At 34.6% G+C, this 24721-nt stretch overlaps 4 protein-coding genes and 1 non-coding gene across 7 annotated transcripts; 3 read left to right on the top strand and 2 right to left on the bottom strand.

The window, feature by feature from the left end:
• Positions 1–696: 696 nt before the first annotated feature.
• On the top strand, positions 697–6514 carry LOC142606260 (U-box domain-containing protein 5-like). The gene is made up of 7 exons (XM_075777646.1): positions 697–722; positions 851–930; positions 1548–1623; positions 2478–2663; positions 2896–3003; positions 4045–5138; positions 5460–6514. The coding sequence occupies exons 3-7, from the start codon at positions 1570–1572 to the stop codon at positions 6220–6222; spliced, it is 2205 nt and encodes a 734-aa protein (XP_075633761.1). The 5' UTR covers positions 697–722; positions 851–930; positions 1548–1569; the 3' UTR covers positions 6223–6514.
• A 190-nt stretch (positions 6515–6704) lies between these two features.
• Positions 6705–6778, top strand: TRNAN-GUU (transfer RNA asparagine (anticodon GUU)). The gene has a single exon. It is a non-coding gene; the product is annotated as a tRNA-Asn (tRNA).
• Positions 6779–8028: 1250 nt separating this feature from the next.
• LOC142621516 (small ribosomal subunit protein mS77 (rPPR2)) lies at positions 8029–12249 on the top strand. Its single transcript, XM_075794785.1, has 3 exons — positions 8029–8223; positions 8557–9790; positions 10844–12249. The coding sequence occupies exons 2-3, from the start codon at positions 8657–8659 to the stop codon at positions 11894–11896; spliced, it is 2187 nt and encodes a 728-aa protein (XP_075650900.1). The 5' UTR covers positions 8029–8223; positions 8557–8656; the 3' UTR covers positions 11897–12249.
• On the bottom strand, positions 11851–14770 carry LOC142621517 (CBS domain-containing protein CBSX3, mitochondrial). 2 transcript variants are annotated; one of them, XM_075794786.1, is made up of 6 exons: positions 14284–14770; positions 13323–13578; positions 13156–13234; positions 12836–12909; positions 12657–12720; positions 11851–12532 (listed from the first exon to the last, which is right to left on the bottom strand). In XM_075794786.1, the coding sequence occupies exons 2-6, from the start codon at positions 13563–13565 to the stop codon at positions 12390–12392; spliced, it is 603 nt and encodes a 200-aa protein (XP_075650901.1). In that variant the 5' UTR covers positions 13566–13578; positions 14284–14770; the 3' UTR covers positions 11851–12389. The 2 variants fall into 2 exon arrangements, with proteins under 2 accessions (XP_075650901.1, XP_075650902.1); XM_075794787.1 differs by having other exon boundaries at positions 12657–12717; positions 14284–14769.
• A 1034-nt stretch (positions 14771–15804) lies between these two features.
• LOC142617374 (tubby-like F-box protein 5) lies at positions 15805–18954 on the bottom strand. 2 transcript variants are annotated; one of them, XM_075790205.1, is made up of 5 exons: positions 18521–18954; positions 17887–18312; positions 17638–17725; positions 16913–17045; positions 15805–16837 (listed from the first exon to the last, which is right to left on the bottom strand). In XM_075790205.1, exons 2-5 carry the CDS (start codon positions 18280–18282, stop codon positions 16162–16164), a joined length of 1293 nt encoding a protein of 430 aa, XP_075646320.1. In that variant the 5' UTR covers positions 18283–18312; positions 18521–18954; the 3' UTR covers positions 15805–16161. The 2 variants fall into 2 exon arrangements, with proteins under 2 accessions (XP_075646320.1, XP_075646325.1); XM_075790210.1 differs by having other exon boundaries at positions 17887–18348; positions 18521–18682.
• Positions 18955–24721: the final 5767 nt, after the last annotated feature.

Below are 24721 nucleotides of genomic sequence, written 5' to 3' on the forward strand. Positions count from 1 at the left end.
TTCTTAATACATCTAGTGAGTGATGACGTTATACAAAGGGACCAAAAGTGATCACATGGTCTAAGACCGCATATAAGATAAAGTTTTGGGACCAATAATATGTTTTGCTCATTTTTTTAGGTTGTGATTTTAACATGAACTTAAGTGATTTAATCTCCATCATTGGTTCATAAATATAAATACAAGATTGAGATCAAAACACAGTGATATCATTGAAGACTGTGTACCATTCAAATTCAAGTTTGTTATTTTTTATATTTAATGTTGAAATTCAAGTTTATAAGTCGAATAATTGTCACACGTTCTTAGACTCCTAGTCCAGAAATTTTTGGTATTTGAATCGCATGGACTGGGTCTGAGTTTAGTCTGAGTTTTATTATTTTGTAATCTTCTGTAGTTGTACCTTATGTCACTGTCATCGGACAATTATGTCTTTATGACGACACAACACTAGACTATAACCTGCGACTCTTATGTACATATGTAAAGAAAGATAATAATTAATGTGCTCTTTTGCTCCTAATGCCAAATCACAGAGAGTTCCATTGTACTGGCTACTATTACTAGTCTATTTCTTTTGGGTAAAGAAAAATCTTCTAATAATACAATTCCTGGGAAGGAACCTCTTTGTTTCCAGAAATAGCAACCAACTCTATCATTCATATATGAGTATTATCTTCAGCTAATTTTCTTTTCATAACCTTTGCTTTCTTTACTACTATGTGAGTATGAAGTCTCCAAATGAAGGATTTTGGCGTTGTGGTACTTCCTTTTGGTTTCTTTAAGCTGCTTGTATATGCTTGAAGTTGTTCTTGGCTTCCTCTTGGCTAATACCAGTACTACACAACAGCTGGTTGTTACTTATTGCTATAAACCAACTTTGTAGCTCATGGAAGTTCTGCGTTGGTAGTATGCCACTTGAACTGCTGGGTATTTTTCTCTATTACTCCTTTGCATAAAAAAGACTTGCTCTTTTAGTCCTAGCTTGTTTGACTGTGAAGTTTATAATATGATCTTGTGAATACATATTAATATTGGTATAACTTTGAATTATCTATCATAATTTTATTGCTTTGTTTTATGGTTGTCATAGAGATCCTTGGTCTTTCTATGCTAGTTTTGTGACAAGAAAGGAGCCTCTCTGTGATTGAATAATGTGAATCAAAGTCTTGTTGCAACTTCTGTTGTGGAAAAATGGATCCCTTTTTAGTCAATATGCAGTTAAATTATGCAAATAATTTTACATGTAACTTTAAAAATAATTCACACTGTATACAAAGCACAAATGAAGAGGGAGAGCCAAGTTTAGTTGTGTCAATATTCTCTCCAAAGAGCGTTTGTAATCACCAAGTACAATAGACCCCTCGTCCATCAAAAACAAATTTTTTTGGGTCTGCAAGCGGGGCAGTTGGTTGTGTGTTTTTATTGTTTCTTGTTTGATTTACCATCTTGCTATTTATTTAATGTTGATATTGAAAGATCCTATTTTGGATTTGTTAATTTCTATAACAATTCCTCAGTTTAAACAATCAAGTTGTTTATACCAGTTTGCAGATTGAGGATATATATATGATGGGGAAGAATGGTGCTGAAATCATGGATCCATATGGTTGTAACATTAAGGTAAAAATCATTTCTTGACACTGAGAGTGGGGTTGGAGTAGATTTAAATTCAACTGTTACCAATCAAGGAATCAAGATAGTTATTTTATTTTATTTTTGATAAGTGAGATAGTTATTTATGTATGCATTTCAATCTTTCATTTACCAACCTTGCTAAACTTAACATTTTTCACAATTTTCTGAGATGATTAAGTGTGAGAGGTGAACAATTACTTTTATATAAGCCCACCAGTAACACTACTTAAATTGTCCGATACTCACATCTTAGCAAGTTGTATAAAAAGTTGTGTCACTAGAGTACAATGTTGAGCAGACGTTTACAGTAATGGAGTCTTTTAGTTGAAGATTTATCATTTCTAGATAGGTGCGTGGTGTTTGAACACATAGAAAGCCAACTATGAAGTAAGAATTAAGCAAAAGTAGTCACTCCTAGGCTGGGTGACTGTGTATATAGCTGTAGTATTGTAAGTTAAATTTAGAAAACAGAGAGCATAACTATAAGTCTCTCCGAATTGCAGTACTATACTCTGGAAAATCTGGAAATATACAACATTCAAATGTTCACTTTTATTTTTAGGACCTTTTCCAACAAATGTGGAGGGCTCTGGGCTAGAGTTCACAGCATGCCCCTGCCCCTCCCTTATCAGCAACTGTTCTGGAATTTTCTATCAGTTCATAAAGGACTTTTCCCAAGCTAGCACCCATTCATGGGATTGATCACATTTTTGAACCATGATGTGGGATAAGTCTTGATGGTTCTGTTTTTCTTTTTCTTTTTCTTTTTTTTTAACTTTGTCTATTTCAGAATTTTCCTTTTATGGCAAAACTTTATGACTATATCTCATTTTTTGCAGGTTCATTGTTTAATGTGTTTAGAGCTTAAAAAATTCGTTGATAGAATTTCAAAAATATTTCCAGCCATTGAGTCTGCCCGACCACGATGTACATCAGGGATAAAGGCACTGTGCTCATTACATGCTGCCATGGATAAAGCAGAATTACTTATCAAATACTGCTCAGAGTCTAGTAGACTCTACCTGGTACGCATTTCACTCATATAATTTGTAAATAACTTGCATTTTGGAAAGAAAAATATCTCACACAATATTTACTCTCCAAATCTTGCATTTGTAATGAGTAGGAGCAAATGTTTCATACTGTCCAAATGTTGCTTTTAAAATTTATATAGTCACGCAACTACATGTCCTCATAGCTTTTATTTCCATCATTCTTCACTAAGTATCTAATGTATTGGGCATATAATATCTTCAGGCATTTACAACGGATAAGATCATCCTGAAATGTGAGAAAATACAGCGCTCTTTGGAGTTATGTTTGAGTCAAATCCAAAATATGGTCCCAACTTTGTTGGCTGCAAAGGTTTGCAATACTTCAGCTCCTTAATTTATAATTATTTTATGTAATGGCATGTAATTTAAAGTTTTCAAAATTAATATGAGTATTTCCATTACTTTGTAGATTGTATGAGCCTTCTTCATGCCTCCTTTTGTTATGAAATATTATTTGCTGTATATAGGTATCAAATTGTTCCTATTTTGTAAGGTCTATGTTCTTATTGCTTTTTGATAAATTCTTGGAATGCAACAAGTCATCATTAGTGAAATACAAGTTCCCATTGTAAAAATATTTACTGCCTTTGCATTCATGATGGCCATAGTACATCAATTAGTCATCATTAGTGAAATACAAGTTCCCATTGAAAATTTTTGGAATGCAATAAGTCATCATTAGTGAAATACAAGCTCCCATTGTAAAGACAGGTTTTGCATGTGTCGATGCAATGGGGAGACTGTAGATCACCTTTTAATACATTGCAGTTCTGCTTTTGACTTATGGTGTTATATTCTCTGGATGTTTGGGATATAATGGGTATTACTGAGAAAATCCTTGATTTATTATGCGGATAGCAGATTGGGGGTTCTAATCCTTTATCAGTTGTTTAGAAAATTGTACCTTATGTGTGCTATGGACTATCTAGTGGGAAACAAATTGACGTACTTTTGAAGAGGTGGAGTGCATGTCAATTGAATTGCTAGCATGAGTAGCATCTTTCATTAGTGCTCTTTATGAATGGTCCCTTTCATAAAGACTTCTCTTCATAATTTCATAGCGTCAATTCATATTTAAATATTTTTCAATTGTAATTCTTAGGCTACTTCATGTTTTTCTTTATGATGTAGTCTCTTTTCAATAAAATTATTCTTACCAATCAAAAAAAAAAAAATTCTTTGATGGCCATGGCACTTCTAATTAAAATGCTGTAGGTTGTGTTTTGGGCAAACTAATTTTGATATTGCAGATTCTGCCTTCAGCAGTCATAGTAACTTTATTATTTATTTGGGTACTATTCTTTTTGATTCCTTTACATTACTAAATGTCAAAATTGAAAATTGTCTGCAGATATCTGGAATTGTTCGTGATCTTAGGGATGCAAAGTTTCCCATTGACTCTGCTGCAGAAGAGGCTGGGAAGGTTGTACGAGAACTGCTTCTGAAGGAAATTCCTACATCAAATTGTATAAATGATTTAGAACTTGAACCTATCCAACTTGCAGCTTTGAGGCTGAATATTACAACCCCTTCAGCTCTTTCAAAAGAGAAAATGTCTATTCAGAGATTACTTGATAAGGTCCCTGACCACATGGTCCAAAAGCGGAACATATTGAGGTATTTCTCTCATCTTTTGAAGAAGTATAGGGAAACAATTGGACAAAACCTGAATGGTAGTACCCTTCTGCAGCATGATGAGTCATCGTATCAGTCCATTGACTCTGGGACACCTGAACCTCCTGAGGAATTCAAATGCCCCATCTCTATGAGACTGATGTATGAACCAATAATTATTGCATCTGGGAAAACATTTGAACGGTTTTGGATAGAGAAGTGGTTTAATGAAGGTAATAAGACATGCCCAATAACTCATATGAAGCTGGACCATTTGTCCCTCACTCCAAACATTGCAATGAAGGCCCTCATATCAAAGTGGTCTTCTGAGCATGGAATTACTATTCCTGACCCATCTTTAGAACCACACCTTGATTCTTTTGAATCCATGAAATCTTCACATTCCAGTTCCATTGTCAGCATAGGTAGTTCTTTGAAAGACTTGCACCTTCAAGTTAGCAGTGTGTCACTACACTCGTTAGGGTCCAGTCATGGTTCAGAAATTATCGAAGAGAAAAGTGATGACTGCTTTAGTTATAGGCTTACTCAAATGAATGCAGAGCCTCAAAGACCTCACCAATATGTAGATTGTTATGGCAAGATTTTAGACTTTCTTTCCACACTTGCTGCAGTTTCTTGGGGGTCACAGTGCAGGACAGTGGAAAATGTGAAAAACCAACTGCAAGACAATAACAGTACATACCACTCTACAAATTGCAATGGGTGCATCAAACCGTTGATTAAATTTTTGAAGGATGCACTTAAATATAGAGATATAAAAGCTCAGAGAGATGCTGCAGAGTTGCTGTTGGCGATTTTGAGTGGAAACAGGTGATAATTCTTTTGTGGACATTATTTTTTCTCATATCCTATGTGGCACTATATTAATATTTTTTGAGCAATAAGTCTAGGAACCCAACAATTTTCATTACTGCTAAGGTGGTTGGTGCTAATAAAAGTAATGTCAATGGTGGGCTTATATAAAAGTAACGTTACTCCAATTACAATTTGATACATCGGCAATTTTGACAAAGATTGTGAAAATTATTGTCCCTAACATTTGAGTGTAAAAATATAGAAGATTTTGAGTGAAAATTAATGGCAATATTATATTACTTCCAATGCTAACCATCTATCTGCTGTTTCATGCAGAAGTAAAATGCCACCCTTTGATGAAGATGAGATTTACGTGTTGGCATCATATCTTGAATCTGAAATCACTGGAGAAGCCCTTGCTATCATTGAAATTTTGTCTTGCCAATCCAATTACCAGTCTATGATGGTGGCATCTGGTGTTCTTCCTTCCATTCTAAAACTCCTTGATACACAGTACAGGGAATTTCACAGAATTGTTATGAAGATACTGTGTAACTTGTCCTGCAATGCTGATGTTGGATACCATATTGTATATTTAGACTTCATTCCAAAACTGGTTCCTTTTCTGGGTGATCACAATCATGCACGGTTTTGCATCAAGATTATTAGAAACTTATGCGATATTGAGGAGGTAAGAATTGCACTTGCTGAAACCAGTTCGTGTATCAGTGCCTTTGCCAAAGTATTGGAAACTGGAACAGAAGAGGAACAAGAACATGCAGTATATGTCCTTCTTTCACTATGTCATGAGCGTGTTGAGTTTTGTCAATTGGTCATGAAAGAGAACATAAGGCGACTTTTATTCAATTTATCTGTAAACAAGAATTCAAGGGGGAAGGGGATTGCTATCAAATTGCTTCAGTTCTTGGAACATATCAGAACTGATGTTTCAGAATGTTCAACAAGTCCTAAAGCTGGCTTGGGCCTAGAAACCTCACGCGACTATGGCAAGCACTGTAAAGAAAAGAAATTACGTTTCAGGGCATTTCGGTTCCTTGGAAATAAGACGTCTTTATATTCCAAAGCCAGCTATCTTTGATAGCTTAAAATAGCTCAGATGTTCAGTCAAAACGTAGGATAGAATATGAGTGGTTTTGTAGAGTTTGAGACCTTTAATCATGCTAGCAGATGAGTTTCAGAATTAGATAAACCTCTCTTATATAGGAATGTAGTGTCCTGCTGCACTTGTAATAAGCAGCAATTGTGAAATCCAGTAATGCAAATTTTATCTTGTAGAAATGGGAGTTTAATGATTTAGGTACAACTTTTTTTTTTTTTAATTCAATTTTGGTATTGCAGTGTTGTTCAGCTGCAACAATGTAATTGCTCAATTTCATTGTACAGGTTACCTTTGTTCTATGAATTTTACGGTTGTTAATTTCTCTACTTTTCTCTCTTTTGTTTACTTGTTAATTTCTCAACTTTCACTCTTTTGTTTACTACTCTAATGATCAATGTTCATAATACCCTCATATAGAAAAACACAAGTCATAAAACTTGCTTTCAAATTTTAAGCAGTAAGCTGGAGTAGCTCAGTTGGTTAGAGCATGTGGCTGTTAGCCACAAGGTCGATGGTTCAAGCCCTTCTTTTAGCGTTCACAATAAGTTTTTAAAGTTTTTTTCTTTAAAAAAAAAAAAGAAACAAAGAGATTATATAGATGGGAAATTGGTCCTGGGATCTATAAGATCAATATGTGAATATGATGATGGACTAGGCCTGGGATCTATTATCTGATTGCAAGATCTATATGTGAATGTGACGATGGATTAGCTAAATTGAAATGTTTGTAAGATCAATCCAATCTAACCCAAAAATATTAGGAAAAAGTTTCTCTCCAAACTAGTTTGAAGAGAAACCCTTCAAACTTATCAAATATTTTTATATTGAGTGTGAAATTTGAAAATCTAACCGTTGGATTGCAAGTTCTTATTATATTATTCATGCTTGCAAAATTTCAAGAAAATCAAAAATCAATTGCTATGTCATCAAACAAATGTTAAAATTTCAAATTTTTGTAATCTAAAATTGTGTATAAAAAATAAGTTCATTGATCAAATAGTAAATAAAATCCGATTTGAACGAAATTTGATATGCATGTTAAGAACATAAGAAACATGAAATTCAACGGTTAAATTTTCAAAATTCACACCTAAAAAAAGATATATGATAAGTTTGGAGAGAAACTTTGTTCAAAATATTAATAGCACTAACTTTTTATAGTTTTTTTTTCTTTTCTTTTCAAAAAGGAACAAAGAGATTATATAAACGGGAAACTAGGTCTAGGATCTATTATCTGATTGCAAGATCTATATGTAAATGTGATTATGGATTAGCTAAATTGAAATACTGGCAAGAGTCAAGTCGAATTTTATAATATTTGATAATCCACCACATGCAGTGGTTAACATGCCATTTTTTTTATAAAATTGAGCTTTATTATACAAATTTGTCCATTTTATTATCAAAAAAATTATTGTACCTGAGCCTATTTGTGTATACTTTTTTTATTTTTTTAAAAGCATAGTAATTATTTCCTCTGAAAGTAAAATCCATAACTTATAATTTTTTTATAAGAAAGATTGCTATTAGTTTTAATTTAAATTCACAATTAAAATTATTATTTTTTTGCTTACCAATAATAACCTGTCACGTAGAATTTGTTAAGTATATTTTCCCAATTTGTTCCAAAAAATAAATAAAAACATTTTTCTATAGAATTCAGAACTCACATATATTAGGTATTTTGATACTTTCCCATCTAAAACCAAGGTTCTCTAATCTCTATTACTGGTTACTACTATTATCGCCTGGGGTTTTTTTTTTTTTTTTTGGTGATCTGATCACCTGGGGTTTTGAAATTTAAAAAAACAATTTTGACATCGCTTCTCGTAAAATTTACCATAATGCTTGGTCAGCTAAATCCTAAGAATAAACCCTAGTTCTCACTCTTCTCCCCACAGTCTACACTCCTCCACGCTCATTTCTCAAATCTTGACCGTCCGTTCAGCGCTCGCCGGCCATCCACGGTCGTCAATTCAGGTAAAGCTCTAATCTTGGCTTCTTCCTCATCTCTAAACTACAAGCGTAATAACACTACGGCTGTGTTTGGTTCTCGGGAAAGTAAAAGGAGAACGATAGAAAATGGTTTCTTCTTCTTCTTCTTCTGTGTTTCGCATCTTATTAGAAACCTGTAAATCTTTATACAACATTAGTCCACAGAGCTGTTTTATGGGATTGCATATTTATTGATATTGGTTAATTGATTTTACATGTCAATTTTTCATATAATGGGAAATGCAATTTTACATGTTAAGACATTGGTGATCAGTTTCAATTTCTGAATTTTTTTTTTCTAATTTTCTTTTTCCCCAGGTTTTTGCTAAGTCTTTGAGGGTGTAGTATATTTGTTGGGGTCGAAACTTTGAGCAAGGGTTTTGGGTATTGAAAATTTATATTACTTTCTTTGAGAGACATGAGCTTGAGGCACTTAGTTTCTCGGAAAACAATCAACAATCTATCAAGAACCAATGGGAAATCACCATCAGTGTACCCGTATATTTACAGGAATTTCACCACAATTACTGCCCCAATATCTTCTCGGTTTCATTTTCCAAACAGTGATGGAAGCTCTAAACCCCTCCAAAATCCTAATTTCCTTAAACCCATTTCGTCTTTCAGTACGCACATTCACTCTGCTGATGGAACTAAATTGAGCCACTTGGGTGGATACCGGAAACCCAATTCAGAGGAATTTGAGGACGAGGAGGAGGATGGGACCATGAATGAGTTCTTGTCTCGATTTGTTTGGATAATGCGTGGAAAGCTCTATGAAGTTTACACTGACTGTGATAAGGAGACAATTGAGGCAATGCTTTTGGTCGTTGTTGGGAAAGTTGTGTCGGAGATGGAAAAGGGTGGTCTTGAGCAGATGCTTGGTGCTGCAGTGGCCACTCCTTCACAGGATTTTAGTGAGGATTTATGGAGAACAGTATGGGAAGTGAGTAATATGGTTTTGGATGATATGAGAAAGGAGAAAATGAAGGAAAAGATGAAGGGGTTTCTGCAATCTGAAGAAGTTAAGGAAATGTGCAGGTTTGCTGGTGAAGTTGGTATTCGCGGGGATATGCTGAGAGAGTTTAGATTCAAATGGGCTCGCGAGAAAATGGAGGAAAGTGAATTTTATGAGAGTTTGGAGCGCATGAGAGAAGAAGCTCGAGCCCAAGATGAAGGGGAGAAATCAGAGGGCAAGCAAGCTGAAACAATGGGTGATGAGGATGTTATGGCTGAGGAGAAGCCTAAAGTTGTTAGTCTTCCTAAGAGACGAGGCAAGATTAGGTACAAGATTTATGGTCTTGATCTCTCTGACCCAAAATGGGCTGAGGTGGCTGATAAAATTCATGAGAGAGGGGAGCTCATTTGGCCAGAGGAACCAAAGCCAATATCTGGGAAATGCAAACTGGTGACTGAGAGTATTCTTTCGTTGAATGAGGAGGAGGATCCATCTCCAGTTTTGGCTGAATGGGTAGAGCTTCTTCAACCTAGCCGGATTGACTGGATCACTTTGCTTGACAGATTGAAAGAGCAAAATAATAGTCTATATTTTAAGGTACGCCACATTATTTTCCTGTTGTGCATATTGTTTTCAATTTAACAATATTAGCATTTAACTTAAATTAAATATAAGAAAACCAAATAAGATTTGTGTGTAATATCTTTCAAAAGCTTATAAAATGCGCATCTCCATTGATCATTCAAATAATTCTCCAGAGTTAGATGTTAGGTATATGCTCTGTCTATAACTTGATTTCAACCTTTTACTAAAGGTTGCGTATCATCATCCAACATTAGGAGCTTTGAGTAGTCTGGCATCACAAAATCACAGTCAGCAACAATTTCATTGTGCTTGTTGGAGGGATTAACTTCAGGATGTTGGTTGCAATATGCAATGATGTAGTGTCCTATTTAGGTTTTATGCATATCTGTGAACAGGATGTTTTTCTAGGATACATATGTGATTCTCTTTTTCTTTGTTTTAGTTGTGGACTGTATTATATTTGAACTTCTTCCAGATGAATATATTTGAATGTATTGTGTCTTCTGAAGGGATCACACTAAGTGCTTTTGATTAGATTTTGTTATATGTGGTATGTTTCTGGTTGCTCTTGGTTATGTTAAAATGCCTTTAAAGCCCAGCAAGTATTTTATCTATGCTTCACTAAAGCAAATATATTTTTCACTGTTGCTGGACACATTGGCTCTTGTAATAATTAGGGGTATGTACAAAAATAAATAGAGTGGAGAATTGTGTACTTGGATCAATGGATCCATAGAAGCATGGAAACCCATTGCCTTGGGAACAAGATTGGAAACTGGACATCAATGTACATTCATGTTCTTTTCTCTTAGTTGATAGTAGAATTGCTATCTTAGTGTGCTTTTCATGCAGCTATATGTGACTCTTGTCCAGGTTTCTTTACAATGTTGGTTCAGTAGAGAAACGTCATTTGAATTTGGATGTATGCTTGTACATGTCAAGTGTGAAAGTGTTGGAACATGCATGTGCACCTGGATAACTTTCTAATTTTGAGTCAGAATTATGAAAGCTGCTTTTTGAATTTGCCATGTTCATTTGGTTGATTTCAAATTTTTTGTTTTGTAGGTAGCAGAACTTGTACTGCATGAAGAGTCGTTTCAAACAAACATCCGTGACTACTCAAAGCTTATTGATGCCCATGCCAAAGAGAACCGCTTAGAAGATGCTGAGAGAATTCTCAAGAAGATGAATGAAAATGGTATAGTGCCTGATATTTTAACAGCCACAGTTTTGGTTCACATGTACAGTAAAGCAGGCAATATTGAACGTGCCAAAGAAGCATTTGAAAGTTTGAGGAGCCAGGGATTCCAACCAGACATGAAGGTCTATAACTCGATGATCGTAGCATATGTAAATGCTGGCCAACCCAAGTTGGGTGAGTCACTGATGAGAGAGATGGAGGCAAGAGACATGAAACCCACACAGGAAATTTACATGGCATTACTTCGGTCATTTGCTCAACGTGGTGATGTTGGTGGAGCAGGACGAATTGCAAACACTATGCAGTTTGCAGGTTTTCAACCAAGTTTGGAGTCTTGTACTTTGCTCGTTGAGGCATATGGGCAATCTGGTGACCCTGATCTGGCAAGGAGCAACTTTGACTACATGATAAAAGTTGGGCATAGGCCTGATGACAGGTGCACTGCCAGCATGATTGCAGCGTACAAGAAGAAGAATTTATTGGATAAGGCCTTAAATCTTTTGTTGCAACTTGAGAAGGATGGATTTCAGCCTGGAGTTGCCACTTACACTGTTCTTGTGGATTGGTTGGGTAAATTGCAGCTAGTTAACGAGGCTGAGCAGCTATTGGACAAGATTGTTGAGTTGGGTGAGGCCCCTCCTTATAAGGTGCATATAAGCCTTTGCGATATGTATTCAAGGGCTGGAGTGGAGAAAAAAGCACTTCAAGCACTAGGGGCTTTGGAGGCTAAGAAAGAGCAACTAGGGCCTGATGACTTTGAGAGGATTATAAATGGGCTTTTGGCTGGTGGCTTTGTGCAGGATGCTAGAAGGATACATGGGCTGATGGAGGCCCGGGGTTTTGCTGCATCAGAGCAATTTAAGATGACCTTGATGACATCTCAAGCTTTTAGCCGCAAAAGATCTACAATGAGATAGTTTGTTGGTATTTTGTGAATATTTCTCATGTCTTTTGCTGCTAGAAACAAACAATGAGATTGTTCTATAGTCCAATAGGAAGCCATAGAACACAGCAAGCAGCAGGTTGTTATCCGTCAAAGGGGTGAGTTTAGGCTCTTCGCCAACATCTTCTTAGCTTATTATATGAGTTTTGCGATGGTTCCCATGCCCAATACATTCCTGCAAGGGCTGTTCACAAAGCCCCAGCATATGGGACTGTCAATCACTCCTGTTAAGACTCAGTTTTACAATTTTTTTTTTTGTTTATTCATTTTTTCCTTTGACTGATCCTACCTGCTGGAGATATCAATTCATTCCTGCGATTTGCAACATGCTCATCATGATATGAATCTTGAATATATTTCTCTTTTCTTTTTTATCACATGTCTGCTATACAATTTAAAATATTTCCGCATCAAATCATAAGTATTCACTACCAGCAACATGATCTCAAATGTAAAATTGTTTGATTCTAATAGTAGTCTCCTTTAATGAACTCATTCAGTCGCTTCAGTTCACCACTTTGCTCGTGCACTACTGCTCTTACAACATCTACAATAGAGATCATGCCAACTATCTTCCCATCAATGACTGGAATATGCCGTATCTGGTTTTCTGCAAATGTCAAGAATTCTCATTAATTCCTCTTCAACATTGTTCCACATAACAATGACCAAAGAAGATTACTCGATGTTTTCTTTGGTAATTACTAAATATGAATTCTTAACATGACTATCACCTGTCATTAGCTGCATTGCTTGGAGAACATTGGTATCAGATGTCACTGTTATTAATTTGTCCTGCTGAAGGTAAATATTTAAAGTGGGTTAAAACACTAGCTGGTTGAACTTAGTATGTTCCAAGGGGATTAAAGGTTCCAGGGGGATTAAAGGTTACAAGGAAAGCATGAAATAGAACCTTATCAGTCATAATTTCCCCAACTGTTGTATATATGGGTGATCTTCCCTGCGCGACTATCTTCCTCGTGTAGTCTGCTTGCCCATTCATTCCATAACCAACAATAATCAGAATAAAATAAGTTGTTGAATAAGGACATTCCCAACTGTTTAATGTAATTGGAACTATATGGCTTGTTGAAATTATCCACACACACACACACAAAACAGAGTCAGAATTAACGAAAATGCTTCTTTTTTTTGTGTGTGTGTGTGTCTGTTGAGCCTACTTTTCTGGTATGAAATGAGCGTCTAGGAATGCCATGAATATTAATCAATTACCTCTTTCAGTGATGATTCCTGCAAGATGTTCCTCTCCTGGCTTTAGTACCACTAACGACCCAATATTATTTTTAGCCATCTGTAATATCAAGGTGATCATTGCGCAATGCATGTAATTTCAAATAAGTAAGGAAGTTTTCGGACTACTGAAATGTTATTAAGATTACATTTTTGACTGCGTCGATGACAGCATCATTGGTCCGGCACCACAGCCATGAACCAGTTTTTTCTTCTCCCTTAGTCATTAGCACCTCTGCCACTGTTACATTCTCCAACCCTTTTAGCTGTTCGGGTGAAGAGGAGGTAGTGCCTCCAAAAGTGAATATTTTCCCTCTACCATGTGAATGTTGCAAAATTGCAGCCTTGAGTGTTTCCTGGCAAGATCGTACTGCTCCGAAAATTCCTTGCATATTTTTTTTTTCTCTGTTCATACAAAATCATTTTAATATTTCCAAGTGTATATAACCTCCCTCTTCTTTGGCCTTAATATTTGATGTTTTATTCTATATCTATCCATTTAACTTCAAATTCAGATTCTTCATTACCCTACCAAGACATTATTTTTGCCTAGCTGATAGAAATAGATGACATAATATATATAAGTGGAGGGTTAGGAAGAACATTGCATGCTATTACAATAACTTTTTTTTTTTAATAATTCGAAAGTTACAATGGAAGAGGTGGATATGTCCATTGAAAACATTAAGATGCATCATTTAAACTACAAGGTTCTTAGCATAATATTGTTGATTTAAATGTTGGATTGGATTGGCTTGGATTGTGTTAGCAAGGATTAACAATGTCCGCCTGGGTTAGGTGTCTAGAATCTCACAGGACGAGTCTGGATTTTTCAATTTTTTTACAGGCTTTGATATTTGTTCTCCAACTTTCATAGTTCTATTATAACAAAATCTCTTCAAAATTGATAAAGCATGAAAGGTGACCAAACTATCAGAAAGTAGAACATGAATTGCATTGCAATAGTTCCCATAAATGTTAGAAATAAATAAATAGAGGGGAAACAATTACATGAACTTTTACTAGGTTGCTCTAATTTCTGTCAAGGAGTTGTCAGGTTATATTCAAAGAGAATGAGACTAGTAAATAGGAAGTGACATGGTAACATACCTTGGCTGCAGAGAAGAAAGCTAGAAATTAATTGGATGCTCTCCTAACGATGGCAAATGCGTAAGGTATATGTAATGTAAACTAATCATGTACGGCAATTTCAAAAGAGTGGCATAAGAATATCTTGCCGTAATCTCTTGCAAAAGTACTTTCTTTGAATTCCTTTCTTGAATGAGTGTGTGAAGGAAGGGGAAAATTTTTTTAGATGTTTTACTTCTTTGTCACGTTGCTTTTACGATGGTGCATGATGTGGATAGCTTTCTCTTCATCACTGAAAGTCACGTACTTTGCCCCATAACCCATTGTGTATGGAAATGAAATGAGCTTCTTCTACACACAAATTCACAACCAGTTTTCAGGACTTGCTAAAGCAATTTTGCCATTAATGTCAATTTTACATGTACCCAACACTGGTATCACTTTCCCATGAGCCTATTGTGGCAAGACATCTCAACAAGTTGTAAAAAAATGTCATTTGTATGTGTCTCTAACTTATTGAATGAATTATTGGCAAGACATCTCAACCAAGGTTATTGATCAAACCCAGAAAAACAATGAGCCATGGCCAAATGTGGGAACATAGCAAGAGTATCATTAAAGATATTGCAAACCATATGTGGGAACATAGCAATTGGTTATTGTGGACTAGCTTATGGACAAATGGACAATCCTACACTGAAGAACTAGACATGAACATGTTTTCGTGGCTAGGCGTCAGAATTCATGGATTGAATGAAAAATTCCAGACCATGTATTGGAGCAAAAAATTCCTGTATATAACTTTGAGATGCAGAGGCTCTCAGTGATTTGGTCCTAGAATTTGGATGAGCATACGCTTGGTCAGAAGGATATTTCCATGCAAATTGACTTGAATATGTAGTTGATGCAAGACTCAACTGTATCAATAAATCTGAGATGAATACACTTAAGTTTCGGTCAGTTTTTCAGGTAGAAAGATTCATGATGTAAAATTCACACGGGTTGCAGCTATACAAAACTATTTGCTATGACCAACAATTCTATTGGATGGCAGGGTCGTGTGATTGTCGTGAACCTGACGCCCTGGAAATGAGTCATGGTCAACATTTGCAGTTGAAGACTTGTGTATGCAAATAGGAACACAATCCCACAAAGATAGGATGCCAGTTATATATGTAAATGATTGCCTTGGCTTCCAATGCATTCTGCTTGCTCAAGTGGAATCGTATTTGACCAAGGAACTTAACAAATCTTTAATTGTTTCATTCTGATCTTTTTCTATCTGCCAACAATCAGAAATATCTCTGTCCAGAGCTGTAAATTAGGAAAATATAAGTAATAATGTTTTTTGAGAAAGCAGAGACAATTAAGAAAAGGGCAAGCAAAGAGACATTAGAGGCTCAACCCCAGAGTCAACTAAACTCTTGGAAGAGTAAACCTCAAGGCAACATATACGAAATGCTGAACCTAGACCTCAGAAGAGGAAAATAAAAGAGGAATCAAGAGCCTCCAAAACACGCAAGGCTGAAGTCAACACCACCCTGGCCAATAAGCTTGAAAATGAGTATGACCAAGTAATTCATTCAAAGCCAGACAATTATACAAAGTTTCTAACGTTTATGACCAAGTAAGTACTATCAATGCACTAGAAACTTTTTTATGACCAGGTACTATCAATTTCAAAAAATAACATTCTCTAGAAGTGTTGACGTTACATATTTGGGGATAGTCATACAACTGCCTTTCTGTAAAATATTTTTGCAGTCATTGCCAATACATAGAAATAGTACCTGCAAGATGAAGGGTAAAGCCCCTACAACTCTTCCATTAAAAACAATATTTACAATTAACTTTCAGGGAAGACTAGCTTGATAATGACTCATTGTGCAAGGCGGTAACTCATTCACAAGCTGGTTTAGTGTCAAAGCTGCTCAAGCAGAGTGCAAACGCTTGGAAAGCGGAAAGAGGATAGCGGTAATCCATGGTGAAAATGTCTTTCCCAATTTTACCAAATTGTAGTATCACTTTTTCTTGTTCTGCCACCGAAACATTTTGGTGAGGCTCTGCAGCTGCAACCAGCTGAAAATTCTTAACAGAGGCAACTGTAACACGTCCTTTGAAATTTAGGCACCAACATTGCAGCTGCTCATGCCATCTAGGAGCTTTGTTTTTCAAAACCAGAGAATCCCTTGTGTTGGGGGTTGATTCCAGTGTCTCGGCAAGGCTCGTGGAGCTGAACTCAACAAGTGGCTTCTTTCCTTTTGAAATTGAAAACAATGAGCATTGCTCATCATGGTGATTTTTGAATTCCATTGGAGTAGGGGCAGTTCCCCCTTCTTGTATCGCAGATATGGGGATTGAATGCATAGTGCACTGCATTCTCCTTGGACCTCTGGTGCGGAGGACATTGAGCTCATAAGATATAGTAGCCACGTTGTAATTACCAGCAGCAGGTACCTTAGGAGATACCTGCTTTGGATGGATTCTTCGATGCGACCTAGAATTCAATTGGATTGACAAGTCATGTGGAGGCTGACTATCATAGACGGAAAACTTGGTCCCCAGGAAATTAGACCTGTTCAAAATATGCTGATCAAACACATTGCAGAAGAATGCCTAAAAGTAAAGATCCAATTTAAGTAGAGCATACCTCAGCTTTCCAACATAAGAATTGCTTGCTCGAGAGTAATCATCTTGAACTAACGATATTATAAATTCTGTACTTGTTGCCCTTCTGATCTTTTTTGCTGCCAACAACAATTTACTCGTATCGGCAGACAGAGCTGTAGATGGTTTTTTTTAAAAGCAAAGCATATATTAGGGGTTGAAGCACATAGTTAGCAGTACTTTATAAAAACAAAATGTTTTGAGCGACAAGGAAGATTAAATCTAAAACAGTCCAAAAAGAAACCTAGTTTCTCACTGCTACATCAGCCAAATTTAAGAATCCATAACACTAAAAATCACGCAACATTAACCAACTAGCAACCATAGTCATGCACTCAATTTTCCTAGAGACCCATTTTCTAATCAATTGGAAGAGGAAAAATAAAATAAAATAACAATCATTATGCTAGACAATGCATTTCCTTTACCATCCAATCAAAAATAAACCAAATGAATCAAGGTCCAAGATTGCAATCCTAGCGATTGCATAACTCAAAATCTGCAGTTTAAAGTTCAAAAAAATAAATCCAATTAGGACTCCTATGCCTAATTAGATATCAGATTTCACATTCAAGTTTAAGGTTGAGCTTGATTTTCCCTCTTTCACTAAATTCCTCTCACAAACCCCAATTGAATTGATGCATAAACGCCTATTTTCAATTCATCAAAAGAGTAAAACAAACATTAGAGGCACAGAAACATATTTACCAGGGCTCAAACCAAGATAGAGATGATAAGTCGAGGTCGCCCTTTCCCTCTTTATAAAGCATTGGATCGGAGCATCCCTTGGGCCAGGCTATTACACATATTAGCAAAAAACAAGATGTCAATACACACAAAGCTCAAACCCCAAAAAAACGAGGTCCGAAAGAGGTGATTGGTAGACAGTCTTACTCGGGGCTCAAACGAAAACGAATTAAATTTTTTTTTTTTTTTATTAAAAGAAAAAAAAAATACCTGTTTGAGTGAGATGGGAAAGGTGAGTGAGCCACATTGTTCAGGAGTTTTAACAATCTCTTTAGTGATATCTCTCCAAGACCTGCAAACCGAGGCGCATGCCACCACGTCTTTGCGAGCAGGCCAAGCGGTCTCGCTGGCTTCGACGCGATGAATTATATCTAGAAGCAATTCAGGAGGCAAATTCGCCCACCGGCTCTGTTGCTGCTCTTGAATCGTAACGAATGCAGTCAACGAAGACGACGTCGATGAACAATCCGGCGCGATGTGAGACTTTCCGCGCCGATAATAACGCGCACTACTTTTCCCATCTTCTCCTCCTCCTCCTCCTCTTCTCCTCGATATGCTCCCTATTCCATCTCGAATCAGCTCCCGAACTATCGCTTTGAACGACATCGTCTCTTCTCGTCTCAAACTAAAAACTCTCTGTTTGGCCAAAATTCAAAAACATATATAACAGATCTAGATGTACATAAAAAAAAAAAAAAATAAAAAAATAAAAAAAAAAAGTAGAGAATAAAAATCAAAGTTGCAAAAAATATTATGAAGATGAAATATCTTTTATTTTATTTTTTTTGCAAAAGTCAAGATCTAAAACATTCGAAAACGTTCTTTCGAGGAAGCTGAGGAGTACCGGTGTGGTGACGTGGTAATTGACGAAACTATCCAGGGAAGTTCGAAGAAATTGCGGATCAGGGAGCAAGCGAAAGGTGGAGAGAATATTTTATTTTATTTTTTATTTTTTTATATTTTCATAGTTTTCGTGTAGAGGTTAGAGCAATGTGTCTCTCTCTCTCGTATAAAGCAAAAGAAGAAGAAGAAGAAGAAGAAGAGGAGAGAAAAGGCGGTGTGGGACCAAAGATAATTTAGAAAATGCCGACCGTATCCTCTTCTTCCTCTTTCTCCGAAATTTCTCTCTCTCTCTCTCTCTGTTTTGTTTACTCTTTTCTCCACCTTTGCACCGAGCCTTTTTTGGGTTTTTGCACCAACCGCCACTCTCTCAGCCTCTGAGCCTCCTTCGCCAACACAACCTAGCTTGCTTGCTTGCTTGCTTTTTCTGGGATCCCCAAATTCTCTCTTATCTTTTTAAAAACGTATTTTTAACCACCACCCTTCCCACTTTTGCTTTTGTCCGTTGAATTAATGGGTCTGCTCTCCTGTGCTTTCGCTCACACCCGAGTCTTGATTACATGAAATACCACAATTTTGACCACAACTTTTACCGTTAACAGTAAATATGACAAGATGTGGGCGGTAGAGAAATAACTGTGGGCTTGTATAAAAGTAACTTCCAACCGCGGCCAACTATGACAATATAGTTGCAGTAAAAGTTGTGAAATTTTATGTGCTATTAAATAACTTTTTTGGGGTCCGGTGGGGTCACGCGCTTTTTCAGTGTTTTTCTTTTTTAATAGATAAGTTTAGAATTTTTCTTTGTAAATTAGACAGCAGTACGTTAACGACAATGTCTCAATCTGACCGTCCGCATTTTCTTGTCTGTCTAGTATTTCATTTTTCTGCTAAACTTAGGTCGCTTCACCTTTTTTATTTTAGTTAAAAGTTTTTTTTTGTTTTTTTTTAATAAAAAAATTTATAAAATTTTTATAAAGTACCAAATCACAGGAAGATGATAATTTCTTTAATAAAATAGAATTCATACAGAGAGACTTTTTGATTTCGATACTCAAAATTGCCTTCTCATTTTTTAAGGATTCAGATAGAAAAAAACAGTTGGATTCGTTTTAATAAAATGATCATGTTAACAAATTTTTTTAAGACAATTGTTAATAAATTATTTAATAAAAGTTTTGGTATTTTTTTTATAAAAAATATAAAAAATTTTCAAAAAATAAATTATTTCTTTCTTTTCCTCTCAAAAGTTTTTAAAAATATTTCATAAATTAATGCTCTTAGGATATTCATTAACTTTTCCTTTAATAAAATTGATAATTAAATTAATAAAAAATAAATGGAATTGTTTGACAATTGAATGAACACAATCGAATTTCAACCTTAATCTAAATAAATAAATAAATAAAAAACCATAGTGGGACTTTTATCTTTTTTTTTTGAAAGTGGACCCTTTTTTATTTGCTACTATTTGCTACCATCCGTTCATAATAGCTTAGTTTGGACCGTTTGGTCTGTGTTATTTCCCTTATCCGCAAAGTTTGTCATTGTTTATTGGAAAGAATCATGATTCTCTCTAGCCGACTACCAAACATACATCTAAAATCCAAGCCTCGTATGTGTACTGTGTAGTGTGTACAAGCTCCCCTACAGTATAACATGTCGTACATTATGACACTCATCTTTATAGCAACCTCATGTGGCTGAAATGGACACCATGTGCCATGCCATCCCTGAGTTTGAATTTTGATCTTTTTACATGATTATTGAGTACCGACTGTCTGTTTCTCATAAATACTATTTTTTTTTTTTCATTTAAATGAGTACTGTTATAAGACAAAGAAGTTCATGGACATGTATGTGTGTGTGATTGGGAAATGTCACCCACGAGAATGTGGAAGCAGCATCTTGAAATTAAGTTCTCAGCATTTTCGGAACCCCCTTTTGTTTGTATAGGTGTGGTGATAAACAAGAGGCCTCGAAATATATATATATATATATATATAAATCCGTGGTTATCTTAACTTGATAGTAAAATTTAATCATCGTAAAAATAACATTATAAATTTAAATTTTATCATATTTAAGAGAGAGAGAGAAAAGGGAGAGGATGCAGCATTGTCGGTTTGTTTTCTATAAAATAATTTATTATTTTCAAAAGTTATTTTATATAAAATAATATCATTTTTCTATATTTGGTAACAACCTTAAGTGAGTTGAAGTCTCATACAAAACTAGAACTAACAAACTTTTTTTCTCTGCTCATGACTCTCTAGCGTAGGTTAGAGAGACGTGGTTGTAGAATTCTTTATCTTCCTCCAGTATTGATATTCTTCCCCTCTATTGACTCTGTTGATAGTAAGGCTAGTGGTCTCTTTTCTTGGGGTGGGGGAATAGTAAACCTTTCTTTCTTTCTTTCTTTCTACAACACTAAGGGTCCTCAAGAGTTTATGGAAGACGTACTTAATGATTGGAAACAATTCTCCCTTCTGGCGGAAGAAAATAACAAGGCTACTATGGATGAAGAAAATCATGCTGCTAAGGAGGTGATTGTCGCAACAAAGTTTATGACAAGAAGAGCGCTTAATATCGAGGTGATTGGAAGAACTCTTAAGCCATTGTGGAAAACTTTGTCCTTAAATCTGTCCAAGATTTCATTACATGGTGTTTTACTGTATCAAATTATCAATTGCAAATGAAATAATACAAATTCTTCATATTATTATTACATAACATATAAAATATCAGGAAGGTAAATGAAATTACATATGCACATTTTTATTTAAATTGAATATTAGGTTTAAACAAAAATTAACTTTTATTCTTCTATTATACATTTAGTATAAAAACTAAAAATATACAAGGTCTGATAAATATCTGTTCATTATAAAAAATTGAAAAAACTATCAAAAAATTAGTTAATTTTTTATTTTCTATAAAATTTTTCAAAAGTTGTTTATTAATGTATATGCATAAATTAGTAAAATGGTAAATTAAAACCTATATATATGTATATATATTGTGGAGGGTAAAAATGCTTAAAGGCACGTTTGGGCCTTAGGCCTGGTTAGTTGGTATAAGTCTATTCAATCAGAGTCTTCTGGGCCCACAGGTTAGTCCGCACTATAATGGTCCAAGGAGCAGTTCGAGGTGGAGAACCTCCTTGGACAAGTCTAGTAAAGGCCATGAGACTTGCTAAAGGGCTTAGATACTGAATTCTGGATGATTTGTTGGGTAAAGGCGTGATCTAAGTACTCGTTAAAAGCAAGAATGTGGGAGAAATATCTGAGAAAAAAGCCACTACCACCACATTAAAGGCCTTACATCTACCTCTCTGACCGCATTAATGGGAAAAAGACCTCTGAACAGTAGTATTTAGCATTCCAGCTATTATTTGAAAACTTTAAGAAGGTGGTGGATGGGACAAGTATCTAGAAGGAAGATCTGTGTTACATGTAGATGAAACAGGGAAGAAAAAGAAAGATATAAGAAGATGAGAGATGAAAGAGGAAGGAGATCTCTTTTGGAAACTAAAAATTGTAATCTGTTGCTTAGAAAAAGAAAGGCTATACAAATTGTCCTCGGTTTACGTCCGAAGAGGTTTTTTTTGTCATATTCATCTATTACTTGCATAAACTGCGGCATTCTAGCTTGTTTATCAACTTTCCAATATCCCTAACTTAGGTTTCAAACTCATACTCTACAACTTTGATTGTATAAGGCTGTTTGGGCCTGAGCCCATCACTCATTTTAGGTCCAGGTACAAATTGTGCACTTACATATATATATATATATATATATATATATATATATATATATATAGAAGATAAACTACATATTTTGTCTTTATCTTTTACACTATATTTCAATTTGATGTCTAATATTTCAATTGTGTTAATATGGTTTATAACCTTTCAATGTTATATCAATTTAGTCCATGCCATTATTTATCGGCTTGGAATTGCTGACGTGACAAATATCTTTAAAAAAAATTATTTCCACATCAACGTAAACTAATCTTTTTATTTCAGTAGTTAGTCATGTCAACAATTTTCATTTAAGAGATAATGACAGTAACTAAATTGATAAGGTATTTAAAAATTCAAAATTGACATAATTGAAATGTTATGAATCAAATTAAAATATGATATAAAAAATAGAGAAAAAATGGTAGTTTATCCATATATATATATATATTATTTTTGAGTAGACTTTTATATTAATATCTTGAGAAATGTTACGTCCACAATATTTTCACAACAAATCATAGGTGATTAGTTGTTATTGGTTTAAATTTGAACCTAATACTAAAATTATTTTTTACTCTAACAATAATAACCAAACACAAAAATTTATTATAAAAATGTTATAGAAATATATGTTACATATCATTTCTCTAATATCTTATATTTAGCTAATATCAGTTTGTTGTTTTGTTGGCAAACAGACCTCGAATTGATAACCTCTGTCTTAATTTGAGTATATAGGAAGATTTATTTTAAGTAAATGGTGGATCTTTGACACACGTGGTGAAGTGTAGGGACCGCTGAAGACCCACGTGTGTAGTCAAAGATGGACATGTGAAGCAACATGAAACGATAATATGGAAAAAATTTAATGGACATGTGTAGTCTAAGATTTCATCAAACATACATATATATTGTGAAGTAGTTGATGCATAGAACCTAGGCTAGAAGTAGTTTCTTGACAGCCGAGTCCGTGTCAGAGACGTTATTAGCCAGTAAGACTCACTTGCACGTGGCACTGCCTAGATTTTAACTATTCTACTGTCCTCGGTCAAACCCCACTGCCCTCTCAGTGTCAGTGTCTCATCAGTGATTGCCAAATGCGCGGATTTTTTTTTATTAAGGATTTGAGAATAAAATCATAGATTTTTTTTTTTAAGTGTGTTTGAATCGACTAGAAGAATTTTTTTATTTTTATTTTTTTTTATATTATATATAACATTTTAAAACTTTTTTTTTCTATTTTTAAGATACAATTATATTTTAGCATAATTTTAGTAAAAAATTAAATAAATTGTTTTCAAATAAATGTTATGTGTGTCTGATTCCAAATTAAAAAAGTTAAATTATTTTACTATTCGGCTTATTTTTTCTATTATTTAGAGTTTATGCGATACTTTTTAGTACTATTCATGAGTATCACTGTACTATTTTAGCTAATTTTTTTTATTTATGATATTTTAAAAAAAAGTTTTCACTTTCAGTAAAATAAACAGATTCCAAATATTATGATAGAATTTCAATTTATAAGATTTTATTTTATTTTTTATTAGATCAAAACATTACTTTTTTTTCTATAAAATTTTAACCTAAAACGTATTGATAGTTGTTTTTTATTATCAAACTAAAATATTAATTAATTTTTATTGTAAATAAAATTAAAACACTAAAATATTTGATGAAAGCAGCGTTTGAAATTTAAGTATTTTATTTGGAAATATAAAATTTTATCAATTGAATTAATTACCAAAAATTTTACCACCTCAACTAACTCAATTCTGGAATAGAATCATAGGCTTATCGGAATGTATGCGATGTGAATGAATAAATTTGCAAGGCTGGCTGGTGCGAGATGTTTGGCCCAGTGCTTTGTTGGTGGAACCCATGGGCCACTCACACCAACCAGCGCACCTATCTATTCGATCGATGAGTCGATTACATCTGTCCAAATTAGGAGATTAGCAATGAATGCTGTATAGATTTTGAGGTTCTGTTGTTAATATTCTTCATCCCAATTTTAGTTTCTTTTTGTTTGTCCTTAAACCCCGAGTGGGATGATTGTGATTTGTGAGTCTTAAATCCACAGAATATCTAACAAAATTTTGCTTCCAAACCTATGTTTATTTATTTACAATCATTATCATTGAATTGTGTTTCATATTTATTATTATTTTCAGCTATTAGTGCTTTTTTCCTTTTTTGATGGGAAGTTATTACTTATTAGTACTTATTTAGTTGGTCTTTACTCTTTACTTATTTTAAGGTATTACTTCTTCTCTAAGTCAATAAAAATAAATAAATTGTTAATTAAAGAAAACCCAAAAAAAGAAAAAAAGTGAGAATTATGTTTAAGAAAAAAAAAATTGAACTTGAAAAACTGTGGTTTCAATTAAATTGGCCTCTCAAATGGCTACTAACCCAATGTTAGAGTCCATATACCTCCTGTGAGAGGAGGTAGG

The sequence above is a fragment of the Castanea sativa genome, chromosome 1 (assembly GCF_040712315.1).
Source record: "Castanea sativa cultivar Marrone di Chiusa Pesio chromosome 1, ASM4071231v1".
NCBI classification, from domain to species: domain Eukaryota; kingdom Viridiplantae; phylum Streptophyta; class Magnoliopsida; order Fagales; family Fagaceae; genus Castanea; species Castanea sativa.